Consider the following 19,469-nt stretch of genomic DNA (forward strand, 5'->3'; position numbering starts at 1 on the left):
AGAAAGACAAAGACCATATCAAGTTAAGTGTAAAAACAAAGCACAAATGTTTTGAAGAAAAACATGTTTAAAATGGTATTTACTGTGTAATTTATCAATTTTGAAAATATATTGTTTAACAGACAGTACTAGTGTTATTTATGAAAAAAGAGGTTGTAGAAAATTATGGGTATTTGAGCTAAGAGAGATAACTCCTATGAAATCTGAGAATAATTCAAGGACAAAAATAGAGTTATTCCCCTTTAGCTTGAAATTTTTTTTCCCCATCACCACTAGCTAACAACTATTGATCAGAGAACTCTGGGTCCTATGACTCATAAGAAACTCTGGTCTTTAGAATTTAATTAAATAACATAACTACTGGCTTCCTCTTATGGCCAAGGAGTACTGCAGCTGATGTTGGTTCAGATGTTGGTTCATAACTCACACAATATTGAATATAATTCATAACTCACCAAAAGTAAAGAAAAGATAAGAGGAATATCTCAGCACTAGGAAAAACTGAGGGTAATACACTGAATTCAAAAACAAGCAGACGCTGATACACAACAGATTTTCTTTCACTCACCATTAGGAGACTGGGCCATTATGTCCTTTGTATTGTCATAACAAACAGTCTGGAATAACAATAGCAGTTTGTGTGACCTGGCTAATAAATATTGGCAATGGGATAAAAATGATCAAAATTGGACATCTAAATGAGAGAAATGACACACAACTTAATGTTGTAACATGATCCTGAAAAATCAATTCCAATGAAATTACACAAAAATTGATTACAAATATTTTTTTTCAAATCATAACTACGAGAGATAACCGTTCTGCAGGTTCGGAGAAATCAATACTTATTAATGACAAAATGTCATATGTAAATGTTAAATGCACCCGAGGAGGAAATGCCTGGTGTTTAGCTATTGAACTTTATCTGAAAGCATGAAAACTATATTCCAGTTCAAAGAAAAGTTTTTTTGCAGCCCCTGGGTATGAAAACGAAAGAGAAGAAAGCGTGGCGCAGACTTGGAGTCACCACGAAGAAAGGCCAATAATCCTTTCAAACGGTTTGACTAATTCAGATCAGAGAAATTGATGAAATACTTTGGTGGTTAAATTAATTACAACCTGTATTCTGATTATAAACAAATTATCAAACAGATGGGTTTTTCCCTTCAGTTTCTAGGTTAAATTCAACATAGGTCAAACAATTAATGTTTTACATCTTTATTATTGCTTTCCTGGGAGAGTTGAACTTATTATTTTCAATCTCATTAAGCTGTTATGCAAACATAGTGCAAGGATTTTATATTAATCATAAACACTGAATACTGTATGCTCTTTTTACTTATTTATGTGTTAAGACAATCACATGCAAGTAAATATTTATCTCATATATGTAGTGTTTACTACTCGTGTGATAAACCTTTGCTTTATTTACAGGTGATGATTTATCAAATATTTCTGGTCCAAAATAATTTTGACACAGCCCCTCGCTGCAGCCCTTCAGTCACCTATTTCCAATTATTATCTTGTATATTCCACATCATTTCTACTACCAAAATAATAAATCATAAGAATTTTGTCAAAGATTTAAATTACAAATATGAAGGAGAACACATTGTGTAGGTCTAATTAATGAAACTGCAAATCAAGTTAGCTATCAATGAGTCTATCCTGATGAAAACAGAACACTTTGGTTGTGTTTCTATAAACAAAAAACCTACCAAAATAATGACTCCCAAGACTTTTACCGTATTTCATTAAGATCCTTATTCAATATTTTCTACTTCAAATCAATAGTGTTTGTTTCATAAAACACAACAACTGTTCCTTGTTCGAGTCAATTCAAACTAATGAGCACTCACAACTTTGGGTAGCCTAGGCCTATGTCAACAAACTTGACTATTCAAGTCTTTAGCATTTTCATTTAATTAAGTGATTTAGCTTTAAGAAAACTATATTTAGAGATAAAAAATGCTTCACTTAAGGTTCATTTTAGTGAAACTTTACATTAAAACAGCTAATATATTTCTCTCCAAAATGATGTATTAAATTGTATTGTGCAAGGTTACAATGACCACATAACAATGTTCCATCATCAATTAGTCTAAAAAAAGAAGTTAATTCCTGTCATTTAAGGGGCTGTCTCAAAAGCTTCATAATATAAATCAAATTGTATGAGATAAATAAAAGTTTAAATAAAACATCTATAATTGTTTGATATTACATTTGCTTTATTCAACTTGTTAAAATGGACCAGGTTATATTCGCTCGATAGGCCTCGTGAGTATATACACTTTTTCAATCTTTTGGATAAAGCAAATATAAAATCGCACAATATAGATATCCACTGATAAAACTAAAGACCATAGGAAGTTTCATTTTCTTTTAACAGTTTGTAAAATAGTGTGTGAAATGGGAAATATTTCAAGGAATAAGAAATATTTTTCTAAAGTTTATTGGCACATAAATACAGATTGGTCACATGATCAACTATCATAAACCCTGAAAGTACTAACCTGTATTTATACCCCAACAAACATCAAAGAATGATTCCATATTTATTATTTCGAAAATAAAACTCAAGTTATAGCTAAGTCCTATTTTTCTATAATGTGTGCTTACTGAGACATTAAATAAAATACCTTCTCTAGAAACCTAAAATAGTTAGATGGTAAATATAGATAAATTTTAATACTATAAATCAATTTGTTGTAAACGAAGTAAATTTTTATTATTTTTCACCTCTACATGACTCAAAATTAATTCTCAATGTATGTCAATTTATTATAACCAATTTTGTTTTAATTGTAAAAGTTTGCAAGAATTTGTTAAGAATTTTGCCAAGGACTCCGCAAAGCTTCACTATATCCAAGATTTTGCTGTATCTGTGTTTATACTAAAGGAGTTTTACTGTATTTAGATTTGTTGCAAATATTCATATCATTATCTTGAAAAGTTTGTTATCAAAATGATGTAACAAAAAACATTTCAACAATGTTTCATTTATTCAATAAATGGTAAAAAATATGAAGACTGTTTTGTTAAGATAATTTTACGTTGAGGTAAAATTTACGTAATACTGTTGTTTACTCTTGGAAAGACAACAGAATCTCCTTTAGATGTTATAAAAGTTTTATACCTAACAGTACATCTTGTGCTATGATTATTATCTTAGATTAAAATTTAGGTTTTGATATTTAGTTATCAAAAAACCAAAGGTAAATAACATGCAATCTCTTCATACTGGTAGATCTAAGGGGATGACAATTACTGTAGATTTTTAATTAGGTAAATGCCAGGAGTTAATATCCGCGTAAAATTCGCGAGAAGCATATCTCGCAAATTTTAAGATCTCGCTTTAATTTTTCAGACATATGAAAACCACACGAAACAATGATAAAATTTCTGAGTTTTTATGTTTTCACGATTTGATGGAAAACAGCTGAATTGCGGAATTAAGTACTCGCCTAAAATAAGGAATCTACAGTATCATGGACCTAGGGGGAGCGGGTGTGTAAATATTATAACAAGCCTGCTAGTTAACTGAACTCATCTCTCAAGCAATCAAGTTGCATGTATTTAAGTAATCAAAGTAAATTGATAACTTGTCCTTTATTTAGGGTATTGATAAGTTTTTTTGAGAAAGAGAGAAGAATAATGGAGCACCACACATGCCATTCTCAGATTACAATCTTAATTGAAAAAAGAACATTTAATGATCCCAAGGTCTAGCAAATTTACAACTGGAAAAAGAGCACCAACAACAACTTCACATGAAGATCAGTATGAAACTAGTTTTAATTACCATTACAAAGCGCTCAAGAGTATCATATTATATTAAGAGCAATGATTTAACCTATCAATCTGACCCCTTTCAAATTCTTTAACTTTACTATAGATTATATAAAAGAAAAACTGTTTGTTGGATACTAATTTTTTGTTGTTGAGTTGAGTTAGTAGCTGATCCACAAAAATAATGTTCATTGAAATGCAATGTATAACAAGAAGCCCATGGGCCACATCGCTGACCTGAGGAACAATAGGTATGATAAAATCCAGGGTTGGCAAAAAAGCGGGAAATACTCATATTTCCCAGGACGGTGGGAAATACTGGTAATTCCCGGGAATTACTGGTATTTCCCGGGAAATACTGGGAAATAAAGTACAACTACATATCATAGTACTTTATACTTAAGACATTAGTCTTAATTAAATCTGTAGGGATGTAGACAATAGTACACATTGTCAGCAATGACATTTTATAATGTTCTTTGATTTTAACAAGTTTTGACTGGTCAGTAATGCATTGGTTATCTCTTATAAATACTCAAAACATGGTTCATTCATATACCATTGTAATTTGTTTTTAAGGCTTTAATCAGGTATAGGTGCATCTACACAGTTATCATGGTTATCATAAACATTATATCAAAGGTTCCATTTTCTGGTTATTTGGTGAATATGAAAATGGGGCAAGAAAATTGTGAAAAATAAAGTGTGACTGTGTCACTACCTCAGTATGCAACACACCTAAGAAGAAGCCAATTAGCCCCACTCATAGTATATATCTCACCAAAACAGGAGCACAAAACTGTCAAGTGTAATTATTTATTAAAACAACATGTGTGATTATTTAATTTTTACTTGTAATTAACACCTACACTAATTATAACAGTTTATTTTGTGCTTTGAATTATAAATCTGTAAAACACAAAACTTGAAGTTAAAAAAAACTGGACTAAAATTTGTACATTAGCAGCTATAGAAATCTTTTGGAATAGGTGATCTGGTGAATTTAAGATTTATAAACTGACAGTGAAATGGGGAAGTATAATAAATTAGTTTTTGATGCTTACTGTTAATATCTTTTATCATAAACATAAGTTTTACATTGAACAAACTAAAGAAATAAAGATTATAAATTTGTATTTCCCAGTATTTCCCAGTTTAGTGGAAAACAGTAGTATTTACCGGGACGGGAAATACCGGTATTTACCACCGGTAATTCCCAGCACTGGTATTTCCCGGCCAACCCTGATAAAATCTGCTTAATGGAGTCATAATACAAACTATCTGGACAATGTACAATAATAGGGAGTGCAGCTCGCCGGCGTGCAGCGCCGGCGAGCAAAGCGAGCTTTAAGAACCAGTGTGCGCAGGAAAAAGAACGAGCTAAACCTACAGTTCATCAAACAAAATTTTTTGTCTACGTCCCATAATGCTCTCTAATGTTTTCACCTGCTTTTTGGTGCTATGCCAAAAATGGCCGACTTTTAACTCGTAATTTTCAGTGACTTAAAGTTTGAAGACACGTTTTGAGTACCGCATATGCTTTGGCGAGACTCAAAAGATTTGTTACATGCTTCCATACCCCCGTATTGAGTCGAGAAACGTAAACAAAGACGAACAAAGTCATGGATGACGTCACAGTGCACTCGCGCTATATTTCCCGCGATAAATTTAGAGGTGGATCAAACATCTGTAATGTGTGTACTAGCTATTTCATTATAGACTGCGATACCTGCCTCATTGACGTATGATTTGTTTTTAATCTTTTTTAATAGAGAGATTTTATGTACATGTATATATATTAGCAAGAGCCATACTTTACTGTCATATCAATCCATTTTAAAGCTAATTGTGCATGCATGAGTAGGGAGGAAATAAACAATAGAACATTTTGAAATAAATAAAAAGGAATAAAACTAGAGCAGAGCTCGTGGCAAAGCCCCGAGTAGGTCTTCCGTTGTTGCTGCGAGTTGAAAATATATGTTATATGGTGTCAAACGATTATAATGACTATACTTTCAGTTCTGCTTTTGTTATAAAAACGTGTTGTGATTGAAAGCCTGTATATAAAACGTGTTTTGAAAAAAGAAAGGAAGAAAATATTTTAGGAAAACTATTTGTCGAGCAGAGTTTATGTAATCGTTTCAAAAATTCTTTAAAAAATGAGATGTTTAATGGCGAGTTAAATTTTCAAAGGGTAGCAAGCATTGTTATAAACAGTATGTACTCGTGATTCATGTCAGGAAGTGTATTTCTTTTTTAAACTAAACCCGCCTACAAAACACGTAAACTTTTCTCAAAGATAACTTCTATATTAAATTATTTCGAAATTTTTTGAAGACTATGTGCAAGTTTAGAATTGCATGCTGACAAAATTTACAGACCCTAAAACGTACTACTACACCAAAAAAGCGTGCGGCCTACGTGCGAGAAACGTTTCGTGTAAACCTTTTAGAGTTTCATGTAAACCGTTTAGCGTTTCGGGCAAAGCGTGCGAGAACCGTGTGAAATGTTCATCAGATTTCATTCGGAACTCTCTGACAAGTTAATTGTTTCAAAATGGCGCCCGTGTTTTACATTACTTTAACAAAATTGAACGAATTTTTAACAAACAAAAGAAAGGTATATGTATTAAAAGACGACTAGTTACAGAGTACATGTATATTTAACGTTTTCATGCGATGTTTCAGTACTGAAACAATTTTAAAATTCGCTATACATAAAAAATATTAAATACAGTAAGTGAAACATGATTTCTATTGGAACAAACCTTAATCAACTTTAACTTGCACGATCATGTTTTGATAGGCATGTATTTTTATTATTTATTTACATCGATAACTCCTACTGATAACTCTTACTGAGACCATTCGGCTGTGTACAAACAGCACACATAACCTCGGACATCGGGTGAGACCTGCACCGGGCTGAACCTGTCAATCAAACTCTGTGTATTTGTTTTCATTGGATGGTCAGGCGTCTCTCTTTTGTCAAAAGCCAATGGAAAATTAATGACTTCAAGGTAATCGGAATCAGTATTTGATGAAGCACACAATTTAAATGATAGAAAATTTATTAATTATTTGAACAAAATTAAATGTAAACATAGAGAGGAAATAAAAAAAATTTATTATTATGGGAATCTATACGCATGGTACTCAATTCAAATAGATTATATTATGATTTTATTATTTTATGTAGTAAAATCACCCTTCCAACTGTTACTCAATTACATAACAATTAATGACCTGGGGCTATAAATGTTCTGAGCTGTGTGCGCTGAAGTGACACAAGATTCTCGGTCGCATGCGGCAATTGAATTAACACAGACTGGCCGAATAAACAATGGGGTGGGAAAGTGAAACAAAATGTTACACATAAGAAGAATCCACCAAAAATGATTTTCGACAGATCTTGTTATCTTTTCTCCAATTAAAAAAAAAATCCAGCGCGAGCACCTGTCAGCGGGGCGGGAGGAAAGGGGGGGGGGGGGGCAGCAATGAGTTCGCTTCCACAATGAAACTACAGAAGTGATTAATATGTGACCGATAGAATATAATCTAAAGTTGTTTAAACTCATGTGAATATTTTTTAAAATAATAATCGAATGCCTCAATTCAGGGCATTCCTTTATCATGCTAGCCCCTACCGGAAACATGGAACTGTACAAGTAAAATCAATTTATATTTTCGTCTTAAACCAATATAATAGTTGAAAACATAATAAAATATAATTGTGTCCATGCAAAATATGAAACATAAATGCGTCATAAGGTACATGTAGAAGAATACGAACCGATGGCGGATCACTTATCCACTCGCGCCGGATCTCCTCAGCCATGTGCGAGGGATGATCATCATTTAAAGGTTTAATATTTGAAGGGGGGTGTTGATTTAAAACATTAATTGTACAGTTTTTAAAGTACTTTAATTACCTGAACAAACGAACCATTAGTTTATGTCTAACGATTTTTCCGATTTGGAGTAATATCGTTTATTAATATTCATTTACACTCAAATATTTAATTAAATATATATACAAGTAGGACAAACTTTTATAACATAAAATTAAAACAGTTCTTGTATATACGGCTATATTAACTCAAACATGTTCATATGCATGTAAGTGTAAGTCGCGGTGTGCGAATCTTGTGTATTAAATAACCGCTTACCGCTAGGTAATGCAGCCGTGGCTGATCTCCTCGGCCGTGGACGAAGAATATATTACGTAAAGGTACAACGCACAGAAACGCACAGCTCAGAACCAAGGAAGATTTGAAAAGTTTGCAGTATAATGACCTTACTCTATCAAATAGAAGTTATATATTTTAAACTTAAACCCCACAATTGATCTATGTCTATTATTGCTTTAGAGAATGACATTGCTTTTATTAATTAGATGAACTATTTCTTACTTGACATCCACTCGTTTAATCCACAAAAGATTTTGTGTAATCAAAACTTAAACAATTCTTGAGTTCGCGGCTAAATAAACTCATATATGAGAGACGCAACTCTCGTGTATTAGATAACCGCTGACCGCTAGGTAGTCCAGCCGCGAGCATGGTAACCGATTTTCTTGGCCGCAGGCAAGGGAGAGCTTACGTAATGGTACACACACACATGCAGCTCTAATTCAAGGTAGATTTTAAATGCATGGAGTTAATAACTAAAATGTAATGCACAGAGTTTTTTAATTCCAAATTTTGTGGTTTACTAGAAAAGAAAAAGAATGTTTTGTTTTCTAATTGCCGTTTTTAATGATTGTGCACTATAAAAACTTAACAACAATGACTTTAACTCCTAAAGGAAAAGCTTATACTCCAACAACAAAAAAAAATCTTATGAATTAATGCCTCCTGTATAAACCAGCATACTTTCTGCGGCAACTTTATGCCAGTTGTACGCACAAAGACTTTCGTTAACTTGTCAAATGAAAACAGGTACATGTCAACATGTAAAGCTTTTTACACTCATACTACACAAATCACTTACAAAATAACATTGTTACGACCTTTATGAGATCCCAACAAGCAACTTTTCCAGCGACAGCCATATCAAAATCCTAACCGTTTTTGAGTTATTTAGGAAAAACTTTTAGAGGCTATTGGCCCTTAATTTAAGGGGCCAGCCCTTTTTTATTGGTGTTAAATGAAAGCCCTATATATTCTGCACAACTTTTATTCTACACGTCTTTACAAAATATTTTTTGTTAAAAAGATATAAAGGAAAATATGTCTAAATTTTTGCACTTTTTGGAATCCTGTTTTTTGACCCCTACCTTTTCCTAAATAAAAAACGTAATCTAAAAACAAAAACTAATGTGCACCACTACAATGTCTCTGCTATTCAAATTCGTTGGATTCTCATTCCCTGCTATCATAGTCTCGGAGCCTTTGTCTGGAAACCAAAGGCCCTAAAAAAATTTAAAAGGGGAATAACTCGTTACCGGAAAGGGAATTCTAACTTTTACGAATTGATGAAGATAGTGTTTTGTAAAGTCCATTAGCCCTGAAAATTTGAGCAAAAACCGTTCAGAAATGAGCACGATATGAAGCCTCAAAGTTCGCGTCTAGGAAGAAAAAAAAAAAAAAAAGAAAAATAAGAATAATCTTAACCAGCACAATAATAGAAAGGTCTTCCGTTGGAAACGGAAGACCTTAATGAAAAAATAAAATGTTTACAAAAATATGTAGATATTGCATACAGTCAGAACATTAAATTTAAAAGTGGGAAATAACACACCTACAAACAGGTACCGGCCCGGTTTCTCTCTCTCTCTCTCTCTCTCTCTCTCTCTCTCTCTCTCTCTCTCTCTCTCTCGGAAGGGGTTGGGCTGTATGTATCATAACCATTAAAATTAGTACCTTTGGCATACTTATTGTAGAGCAATACTCTCTCAAAAATGCTTTGACGTTCGTTGATACCTTAATAAAACTATAAGTTGACAATGATGCAAGGTATGTGTAATTCTTACTGCGCTCGCCAGAACGGTAGCACCGTAAAACATATTACATGTAGATCCTGTATAAATAAAATCCATTTTTCCCCCTGGATATTCTTATATTTATTATCATTAATCCCTTTTCTAACAGGATGATTTTATATTCATATCACATGTTGAGTATTGCAGTTCTCAAAAAGATCCTGTATTTAGAGGATTTGTTAAAGGTGAATGTATCAGACAAGCAAGAAATACAAGTGATCCATCGATCTTAACAAAAATCTTAAACAAGTTTAAGACTCATTTGTCTAAGAGAGGCTACTCTGATAAGGAAACTGATCCTATTATCCGTGAAATATGTGAAACAAAAAGAACAAAGTATTTACATAAAAAAGCTTCGGATAGCAAACAGCGCCAACCAAATGTCACGATTACTAAATATAACCCTCATATTAAGGGTCTGAAAAAACGCATTCTTAAACACTGGAAGCTTCTGCAAAAAGACCCAATCTGCAAAGAAATTTTTAACATTGAACCAATAATCGCCTACAGTAAACACAAAAACATAGGCGAATTAATAACTCACTCTCGATTACAATAATGTGTGACCTATAAGGTGGACTCCTGATGAGGCGGACCTTAAGAGCAAAAACTCACTTTTCTCTTTAAAAACCGCTGAAAAACTCTACACTTCCATAATAGCTCATTTAATAAAAACTCATTAAGTGGTCAGAGTGTCGGGTCCTATCAAATTTTAAACAAACTTGGTTGACTGATGTACTTTTATCAAACTAAAATACTGGGATAACATACAACATGACGAAGTATGCAAAAAATTATTCACAACACCTCCTATGGTTGCATACAGTAAACACAAAAATATAGGTGATCATTAGATCCAAATTAAAATCAAATGAAGTTCAAAGAGATTAATTGATTTCTGCATAAGGTGAACTCCTGACGAGGCGGGCCTTAAATTACAATTTTGAAATGACATGTGCTATTAATACCGCCAAAACACTCTTAACTAGCTATGACATATAAGTAATTGACCAAATGCTTCATTAAGAGTGTCGGGCTTTAATAAGTTTAAGACATGTCTGGATGTTAGGATGCCGTCGTTTTTTGCTCAATTGTTTATATATGGGATATAAAGCTACATCAAAACTGAACCTTCTTGTGAGGCCAAAGAATTGTCCTGGAGCCAAAGTCTTAACAATTATAAAGAATCATCTGGCTGATTAGTTTCTGAGAAGAAGATTTTTTAAAGATTTACTCTAAATATTTCTATGTAAAACTTTAACACCCCCCCAATCCCCCAATGTGGCCCCACCCTACCCCCAGGGATCATGATTTTCACAACATTGAATCTACACTACCTAAGAATACTTCCACACAAGTTTCAGCTTTCCTGGCTGATAAGTTTTTGAGAAGAAAATTTTTAAAGATTTACTCTATATATTCCTATGTAAAACTTCGACCCTTCCCCCCATTGTGACCCTAACCTACCTCCGGGGGTTTTGATTTTCACAACTATGAATCTACACTACCTGAGGATGCTTCCATACAAGTTTCAGCTTTCCTGGCTGATTAGTTTTTGAGAAGAAGATTTTTAAAGATTTACTCTTTATATTCCTATGTAAAACTTCGACCCCCATTGTGGCCCAACCCTACCCCCGGGGTCATGATTTTCACAACTTTGAATCTACACTACCTGAGGATGCTTTCATACAATTCTCAGCTTTCCTGGCTTCATAAATTTCTAATTATCTCCCCTTGAAAAAGGGTGTGACCCTTAATTTTCACAAATTTGAATCCCCTTTGCCTAAGGATGATTTGTGCCAAGTTTGGTTGAAATTGGCCCAGTAGTTCTTGAGAAGATGTTGAGAATGTGAAAAGTTAACAGACCGACAGACGACAGACAAAAAGTGATCAGAAAAGCTCACTTGAGCTTTCAGCTCAGGTGAGCTAAAAACATTTTGATACCATCATTGGCTAAATATCAAGGTATTTTTGAGAATAATTTTCACTAAAACCATGAAAATTGATGCACTCAAATAAAACTGAAACCATGGTATAATCAACATAACCGCAGTATACACTAAAAAGCAAACTACAATGGCCTAGCTAGGAAACAAACAAAATGAGTCCTAATGTCGCCATTACCATCAACAATCCAGAAGGATATTACAGATCAAGGTCCTTCATCCCCATTATTTTATATACTACTGTCAACAGTCAGAGAATTACAATAAGCAATAATCAAGATGGACTATTCTCCAATATGGACTCTACAGAAAACAGTGAAAATGATTAAACCACCAGTCTTCTCTATCAGCCACAATCATAGGGACCTCATAAATGAACACAAGCTGAGTCCCCTCTACTTTCACTATTTTCTGCAGTCTCTTTCTGTCTTGTTCTCCCTCTCACCCTACCCTCCTATAACCTGAATTTGCTACATCACACTACGGGGGGAATGAAATTGACTTCCTTGTATGGGTAAATTCATTGTAAGTGTATTCCCTGTAACCATGTTCTACTGTACACGAATATAGGTTAATTATATTATAATACCGGTATGTGAGATGTGTCTGATAAAACAATTCCATTTCCTCAACCACGTATTGCAGGTGGTCACCTGTGGTTTGTCCACGATTATTAATGACAACCAGAATGTTATTACATCAAAACAGAAAAATTAAACGATCAATATCAGTATAACTTCATCTCCAAATACTAAGGTTCTTGAATTGAATGATTACATCCTGGATTGATTATAATGACATGGTGATGAAAGCAGTGTATCTAGATATACAGTATTGAATATAATATACCTGTCCACTAAATTCTGTATAATATTTCAAGAAACTACTCTGCCAAGTTTAAGCACTTTTGTCTACATCTACCTATATCTTGTTCTTAATGATCCAAGTAACTGATGCACTTAAGGTGGTATGGGACAACACTCCATGTTGTGTCCTATTTCCGATCGAAATGAACAATAACATCAAGTAAAATTTGATAAACTTTTTCTTTTGCAGAATAGTTTCCTTACGAAGTAGTGCAGTGGGTTAGAGCATTGACTACCAATCTATATGTCATGAGTTTGAATCCCGCTGAGGCTTTAATAATTATTACCCTTCCCAAAAATTTTAAAACATATTTTTGGGATGAATATTGTAGAATTTGAAAATTATAATTATTTCATATACACATTTATATCGACAGGTGTCCCATAACACCTTAATAAGGAGAACACTATGTGCTATATTGTTAGGTAATTACAACTTTCATTCTATTGGGTCTCAAAAGTTTTCAAACTCGTTTTAATGTACAAATCTTTCTAAAAATTAGTCAGAGTTTTATCTGAGGTTAGACAATGATTGGAATGTTTATTTCTGACAGATGATACATATGTATGATTCAATAAAATGTACATAAAAATTTCATAAATGTGATACACACACATATATTTGCAAGTCATTGCTACAGGAGTATAAAATGTTGAGTTTTTCTTTGAATTTTTACCACTGAATAATTTCGATATATAATTTAACGCCATTAGTCATTTCTTCGTTAATTTAACTAGAAATGGATCTCATTAATGAATCATACTCACTGTGACTTGGGAGTGTTGAGAACAATATGGCGCCTACAATTCAGTGTTGGATCAATATCTGCAAATAGAGTTCACCCATTACACCACAGTACATATATTCACTGATTGTGCCTGTAATGATTGTATTGTATTCTACAATACAGGAAAAGAAAATCTCATCCTCTTCACAAAATGAGTTATCAATATATCCCTTTCCATCCACAAATGGATTTTCTCTGAAAGACAATGGTCTATGGTACATCAAAATCACAATTCATCTGAGGTGAAATGACTTGAATATATAAACAACTGCTTACATCCAAACTGTCTTGAAAATCAATTGTAATGCAATAATGCAATTGTTATTGATTTCCTCATCAATAGTGCTAGGCATCTACCACAGAGACATTTGGACTGCTATATTACAGGAAGTTATTGATAATACATACGGGTATAAAGCATGACGTCTACCAGACAACAGAACAGTCAGGCATTCAGCAATATAACCTTGGTAAACGACCTTGACATAAAAGATCTCTCATATGACTTTTCAATCTATGGCTTGAATTGATCCCTAGATATCTAGATCTGTGCATGCCAGAGAGGCAGACATACTTACATTGTTACTCTATAAATGTGGAATGTGCAAATCAAAAGTGTAAAAACACACAAAAATCCACAATTAAGACTTTCCTTTAAAATCTAGAAATAATGAGGAAAAATTTAACTCATATCAAAGTTCCCATATTTGTTTGTGATTGATATAATCATGTAACTAATGGTTAGAGGTACACAACTTCTGTAAACCTACTCAATTGGAATGCCTATTTCTTGATTACATTATAACTTGCCCATGTCCGTGGGCATTTGTGTTTATCAAGCACATCTTGTTGCATAGTTTAAAATCATTGTCACGCTTAGAAAATCTAGTTTGTTTATTTACAAGTTTCAAAAGTTGTCTCATTTTCTCTATAGTTATTTTAGTCGTACAATCAACTATTGAAAAAAGAGACATGACCTTTGAATGTCAAGGTCATTTACTTCAATAGTGGTATCATGACAAGTTTTACCAAGGAGGCAGCAGCTGTATGCTGTACAAATTACCCACTAGATCTACCCGTGCTCTCCAGGAAATTCATGTAGTCTTACTGGCCGTGATCATCCAGTCTTTTTTACTTGATTACAGGGCCATAAAACTGACACAATGTATCACATTTCAGAGAGAATGAGTCTTTGTTTAAAAACCAGTTTAAATGACATTAAACATTGAAGTTTGCCCACAGCCTCCTACATTACATAGTTGAACAGGTACTATCTACGTACAGCAAGTGTTTGATACCAGCCAGTATAGAACTGTAATGTGAAAAATCTTTACGTTACCACTTAAAATTCAAGGTACAGGTTGTAATTTAGTAATCAAACATCTTAAATGTATATGTATATATATATATATATATAGCTCAACTGAATCTAAGACCACTTTTTGAGCATTGTGGACTTTTGACCTCACCCTATAATTATTTTGATAATTATTCCCTACACAAGGACACCTACTCCATCAGGATTGTAACCAGCTAATGGACTTTGGCTCCTCTGGATGATGACATTTCTTTGACAGCTTCGTAAGGTATCTCCATTATAAAGCCTAACAGCTTATTCTCTTCCTCACATAATTTGTTTTCCACTCTTGATACACTTTCCAGTAATGACAATCGATACACATAGTTCATTAATATCATCATGTCACTCAACCATGCTCACAAAGAACACCCTTCAACCATCAGTTCTAAAGATTCTTTAGGTTTCTTCATAAAAATACTGGTTGCATAATACATAAAATTTCAAACACCCCTGTTTCTGTCACAATATATTCAAGCTAGGTAGTTCATATTCTGTTGATATATGGTATCTTTAGATACCATAATTGTCCATTGTGGAACTCAGCTATTGAGAAAAGAATTTTAAAAGTACTGCTAGTCAACACAAACATTTTTTAGGATGGAAAGAATCATAGTGGGTACAAATCATAAAGTTTATGAGGTAGAGTATTCTCAGAGAGAATTCAAAACATGGAAAACATGAAACCGAATTTTTTGTTTTATTGGAATATTGGATACACCAAGTTCATCACAAATGAAGGAACTGAGTGGCAGTGAGTTATTGAACAATCTAAGAATGCTTTGGAATTTGTAATTCCTATCATAATTCCAGCCAAGTACCACTTTGTGCTACATTCACCAATACAAAGAGAGGTTTCTAATTCTGTTTTTTACACCTTCAAAGTGTATAGGAATGACGCATACTGAACACGGGTGAAAAAATTCACCTCTGCAGTGTAAGATGCTAGGGAATATGAATGGTGGATAAATCAAAGAATAGACCATTGTTTTAGGGGTCAAACCACTCTTTTATCCTAATAAATATTTGACGGGATAGACTCAAATACACCGGCCTATGTTTCCCTTCAGAAGGAAAAAAGTAGCTAAAAAATCAATATGCGTAACAAAAAGATACCAAGACTGCCTCTTCCCAAACGATGAGCATTTCAGCTGCACACTCGAATGTGGAAAATCAATAGGAGGCCAGAGACTAAACAGGAGACTACAGGCATGGTTGTGTTGACATATAATTGCAAAGCATTTATGCTCCAAAAAACACTGAATTGGAGCAATAACATTGGAAATATTGTAATGGCATTGATAAAGCAACTAGTCTGGCAGTGTTACTTAGTAAACAAACTACAGCCAACATGTACCGGCCGGTACATGCTGGTTGGAATTTGAGAGCAATATGTAAATGTAGACCTCTCACTGTGGCTTGTGATGATAGCACTGTTGTTATCCCATATTTTAATAGAACATATTCTTAAAAGATTAAGGCTAGTCTATTACCATGAATATCATGTGTAATAAAACAAAGGATATTATGGTGTTATCAATATCTTATCTATATATACGTCCACATTAATCAATGGCTTGCTTAGGATTAAAGGGTTTTGGGGGAAATGACTGCCATCTTTCATCCAAACAAAATATTACAAAAATCCTGCTGAATTAGAGCCCTAACTTTCACACCTGCAGTGTTCGTACAGACTGTTCTAAGTTTAGCAGATGGATCACTGATACATGTATCTATCACTGATGTTATTGATTGGAGGATTCTTTAATGTATCCAGCTATACAAAATGAATTAAACCTTTATGAGACCATAATGAATGTTTTTCTATTGATGAATGAAACTATGTATTCTTAACTTATATCACGTTGATGAGTAAAATTGTGCACAGGTGTATAAAACATAATGCATGCAAAATACAATGTAATATTGTTGACATTTGTTTATCAATTCATAAAAAAAAATTGATGTTCAATCACGTTCGAATTAATCAAATTCCTGTTTTTGAAAAAAAGAAATCATTTAAAAAATCTATTACTGAAAAAGTTTACAGCATAACAATCAATGTTATTAACAGGTGAGTATAACAATTGCATTACTGTAGAATCATTTAAATTCATGGGGGCCAATTTTCGTAGATTGTCTAAATTTTACAGGTTCGTGGGGACATAATTTTGTGTTTCATCTTATATCTCAAAAGGAAATATGACTTAATAATTTTAATTTAGTAATTTGTGGATAATGTTAATTCATGGATGAGAGATACCCACGAATTCCACGAAAATTGTGCCACCACGAAAATTAATGATTCCACAGTAATCTCTTTGTATTTTCCTAATAATGATGAAATTCAATCCATTTATAATAATATGTAACAGTAGTGGAGCTTTTAATTAAGACTTCAACATTTTGAGCACTTCACATTCCTTATGAATTTGAATATGAAAAGAATCAGTAAACAATGTAATCTAACACTAGTAACTCATTTATTGGGTGCTTCATGCAAAGTTTAGAGGATCTGGTTTAGAACAGAAGTGTATGGATTAGCAAGGTTCCACTGTATACAATGAAACCTCTGTTCATGTATCAAAATATTTTTAAGTGTTTGTTATGAATCATTGAATTCATATTCATAAGCGTTTCCATGCTATAAGCGTAAACTACATGTAGTTCAATCTACCAGTATACGTCTAATGGCAAGTGGACAAAGTACTCAAAATTGATAAACTAGCATTTATGTTTGCGTCATTCATTTATCTTTTATTAATATTACATGATTATTTATGATGCATTACATTAATTGGGCATAATTAGTAAAAATTAGTTTTAAAGAGTACCTTTACTTAATATAGGGCATGACAAGACAATTGCATGATATTAATGCAGCATCCAGAGATCTAAGTGTTCAATGCTTCATTAACTGGGCTATAAAGATAAATCAATTCATGAAAATGAATATTCATGCTACAAGGATATCTCCACGTTTGTACATATGTGAGGATTAGATAATGTTTGAGTTTATCCCCAAGAAAATCCAAGGATTGTCTGTTGCTTAAATAATCAAAATAAGCATAGAGAATATCCCATCCCACACCCACCGGCACCTCAGAACACTCCTTTATTTAAAGTTTCCAAAATTTAAGACTAAAATCAATAACATTCTATCAAAATAAATCCAAAGAATGGGAATATGCAAATTAGCAACAATGTAGTGATGTCAGCATGTCAAATCCTTGGGTTATTTTTAAAACAGTTACATGTGCAAATGGAATATTATAAATGAACAAATCTTGTTGAATGAATGATCAATCTAAATCCTCTTTAATTTTTTTAATGATTCAACATGCGAAGATCAGTAAGTACAGGCTTGAATGAATAAAAATGAATAAAAGCAGACTGCAATATAGCTGTTTATAGCATATCTAGTTTATAGTAAGATCATCTTAGACTGTTAGATGCTGCACAACGATGCCAATATTTCACTGATTTGACTTACAAGAGTATTTCACTGATTTGCTTTACAAGAGTAAACCACAATTACTATATCGTATATTCTTATTCAATTTCTCACACATTTCTTCTATCTTGTCTAATAGCGAGCGCAGCTCGCCGGCGCGCAGCGCCGGCTAGCGAAGCGAGCTCTAAGAACCAGTGTGCGCGGGAAAAAGAACGAGCTAAACCTACAGTTCATCAAACAAAATTTTTTGTCTACGTCCCATAATGCTCTCTAATGTTTACACCCGTGGTGCTATGCCAAAAATGGCCGACTTTTAACTCGTAATTTACGGTGACTTAAAGTTTGAAGACACGTTCTGAGTACCGCATATGCTTTGGCGAGACTCAAAAGATTTGTTACATGCTTCCATACCTTCGTATTGAATCGAGAAACGTAAACAAAGACGAACAAAGTCATAGATGACGTCACAGTGCACTCGCGCTATATTTCCCGCGAAAAATTTAGAGGTGGATCAAACATCTGTAATGAGTGTACTGGCTATTTCAGTATAGTCTGCGATACCTGCCTCATTGACATATGATTTGTTTTTAATCTTTTTTTAATATAGAGATTTTATATATATATAAACTAGCAAGGGCCATACTTTACTGTCATGTCGATCCATTTTTAAAGTAATTGTGCATGCATGTACCGTGCAGTAGGCAGGTAAGTATATGAGTAGGGAGGAAATAAACAATAGGACATTTTGAACTAAATAAAAAGGAATAAAATGAAAAAATAAACAGGTAAAAAAATTATGTAGATATTGCATATAGCCATACCATTAAATAAAAGTGGGAAATTACACACCTACAAACAGGTACCGGGCTCTCTCTCTCTCTCTCTCTCTCTCTCTCTCTCTCTCTCTCTCTCTCTGGGTAGGGGGTTGCGCTGTATATATCATAACCATTAAAATTAGTACATTTGGCATACTTATTGTAGAGCAATACTCTCTCAAAAATTCTTTGACGTTCGTTGATACCTAAATAAAACTATAAGTTGACAATGATGCAAGGTACAGTATGTGTAATTCTTGCTGCGCTCGCCAGAACGGTAGCACCGTAAAACATATTAAGTAGTTAAAGCATGATTAACTTACCTGAAATCTGACAGATTTTAGATTGGTTTGGGTTTGCCTCTCTAGAATTCAACACTCATCGTATTACGGCTGTCGTAAAATTCATAATTTATGAATTTCGTACATAAGTATTTTCAAAATACACCACTGAAATGAATTTTTATTTAACT

General features: G+C 33.4%; 1 protein-coding gene across 3 annotated transcripts in view; it reads right to left on the bottom strand.

Moving 5' to 3' along the window:
- LOC128157100 (protein Fe65 homolog) overlaps nt 1-19,395 on the bottom strand; it is a 51,098-nt gene extending 31,703 nt beyond the window's left edge. The window contains exons 1-3 of one of the 3 annotated variants that reach the window (XM_052819470.1): nt 19,321-19,395; nt 13,352-13,409; nt 569-617 (exon numbers count right to left, since the gene is read on the bottom strand). In XM_052819470.1, coding sequence (XP_052675430.1) covers nt 569-587 — 19 coding nt within the window. In that variant the 5' untranslated portion in view covers nt 588-617; nt 13,352-13,409; nt 19,321-19,395. The remainder of the gene's footprint in view (nt 1-568; nt 618-13,351; nt 13,410-19,320) is intronic. The other 2 variants (XM_052819471.1, XM_052819472.1) reach the window with 2 other exon arrangements.
- Nucleotides 19,396-19,469: the final 74 nt, after the last annotated feature.

Source organism: Crassostrea angulata, chromosome 7 (assembly GCF_025612915.1).
Source record: "Crassostrea angulata isolate pt1a10 chromosome 7, ASM2561291v2, whole genome shotgun sequence".
In the NCBI taxonomy this organism is placed as follows: domain Eukaryota; kingdom Metazoa; phylum Mollusca; class Bivalvia; order Ostreida; family Ostreidae; genus Magallana; species Magallana angulata.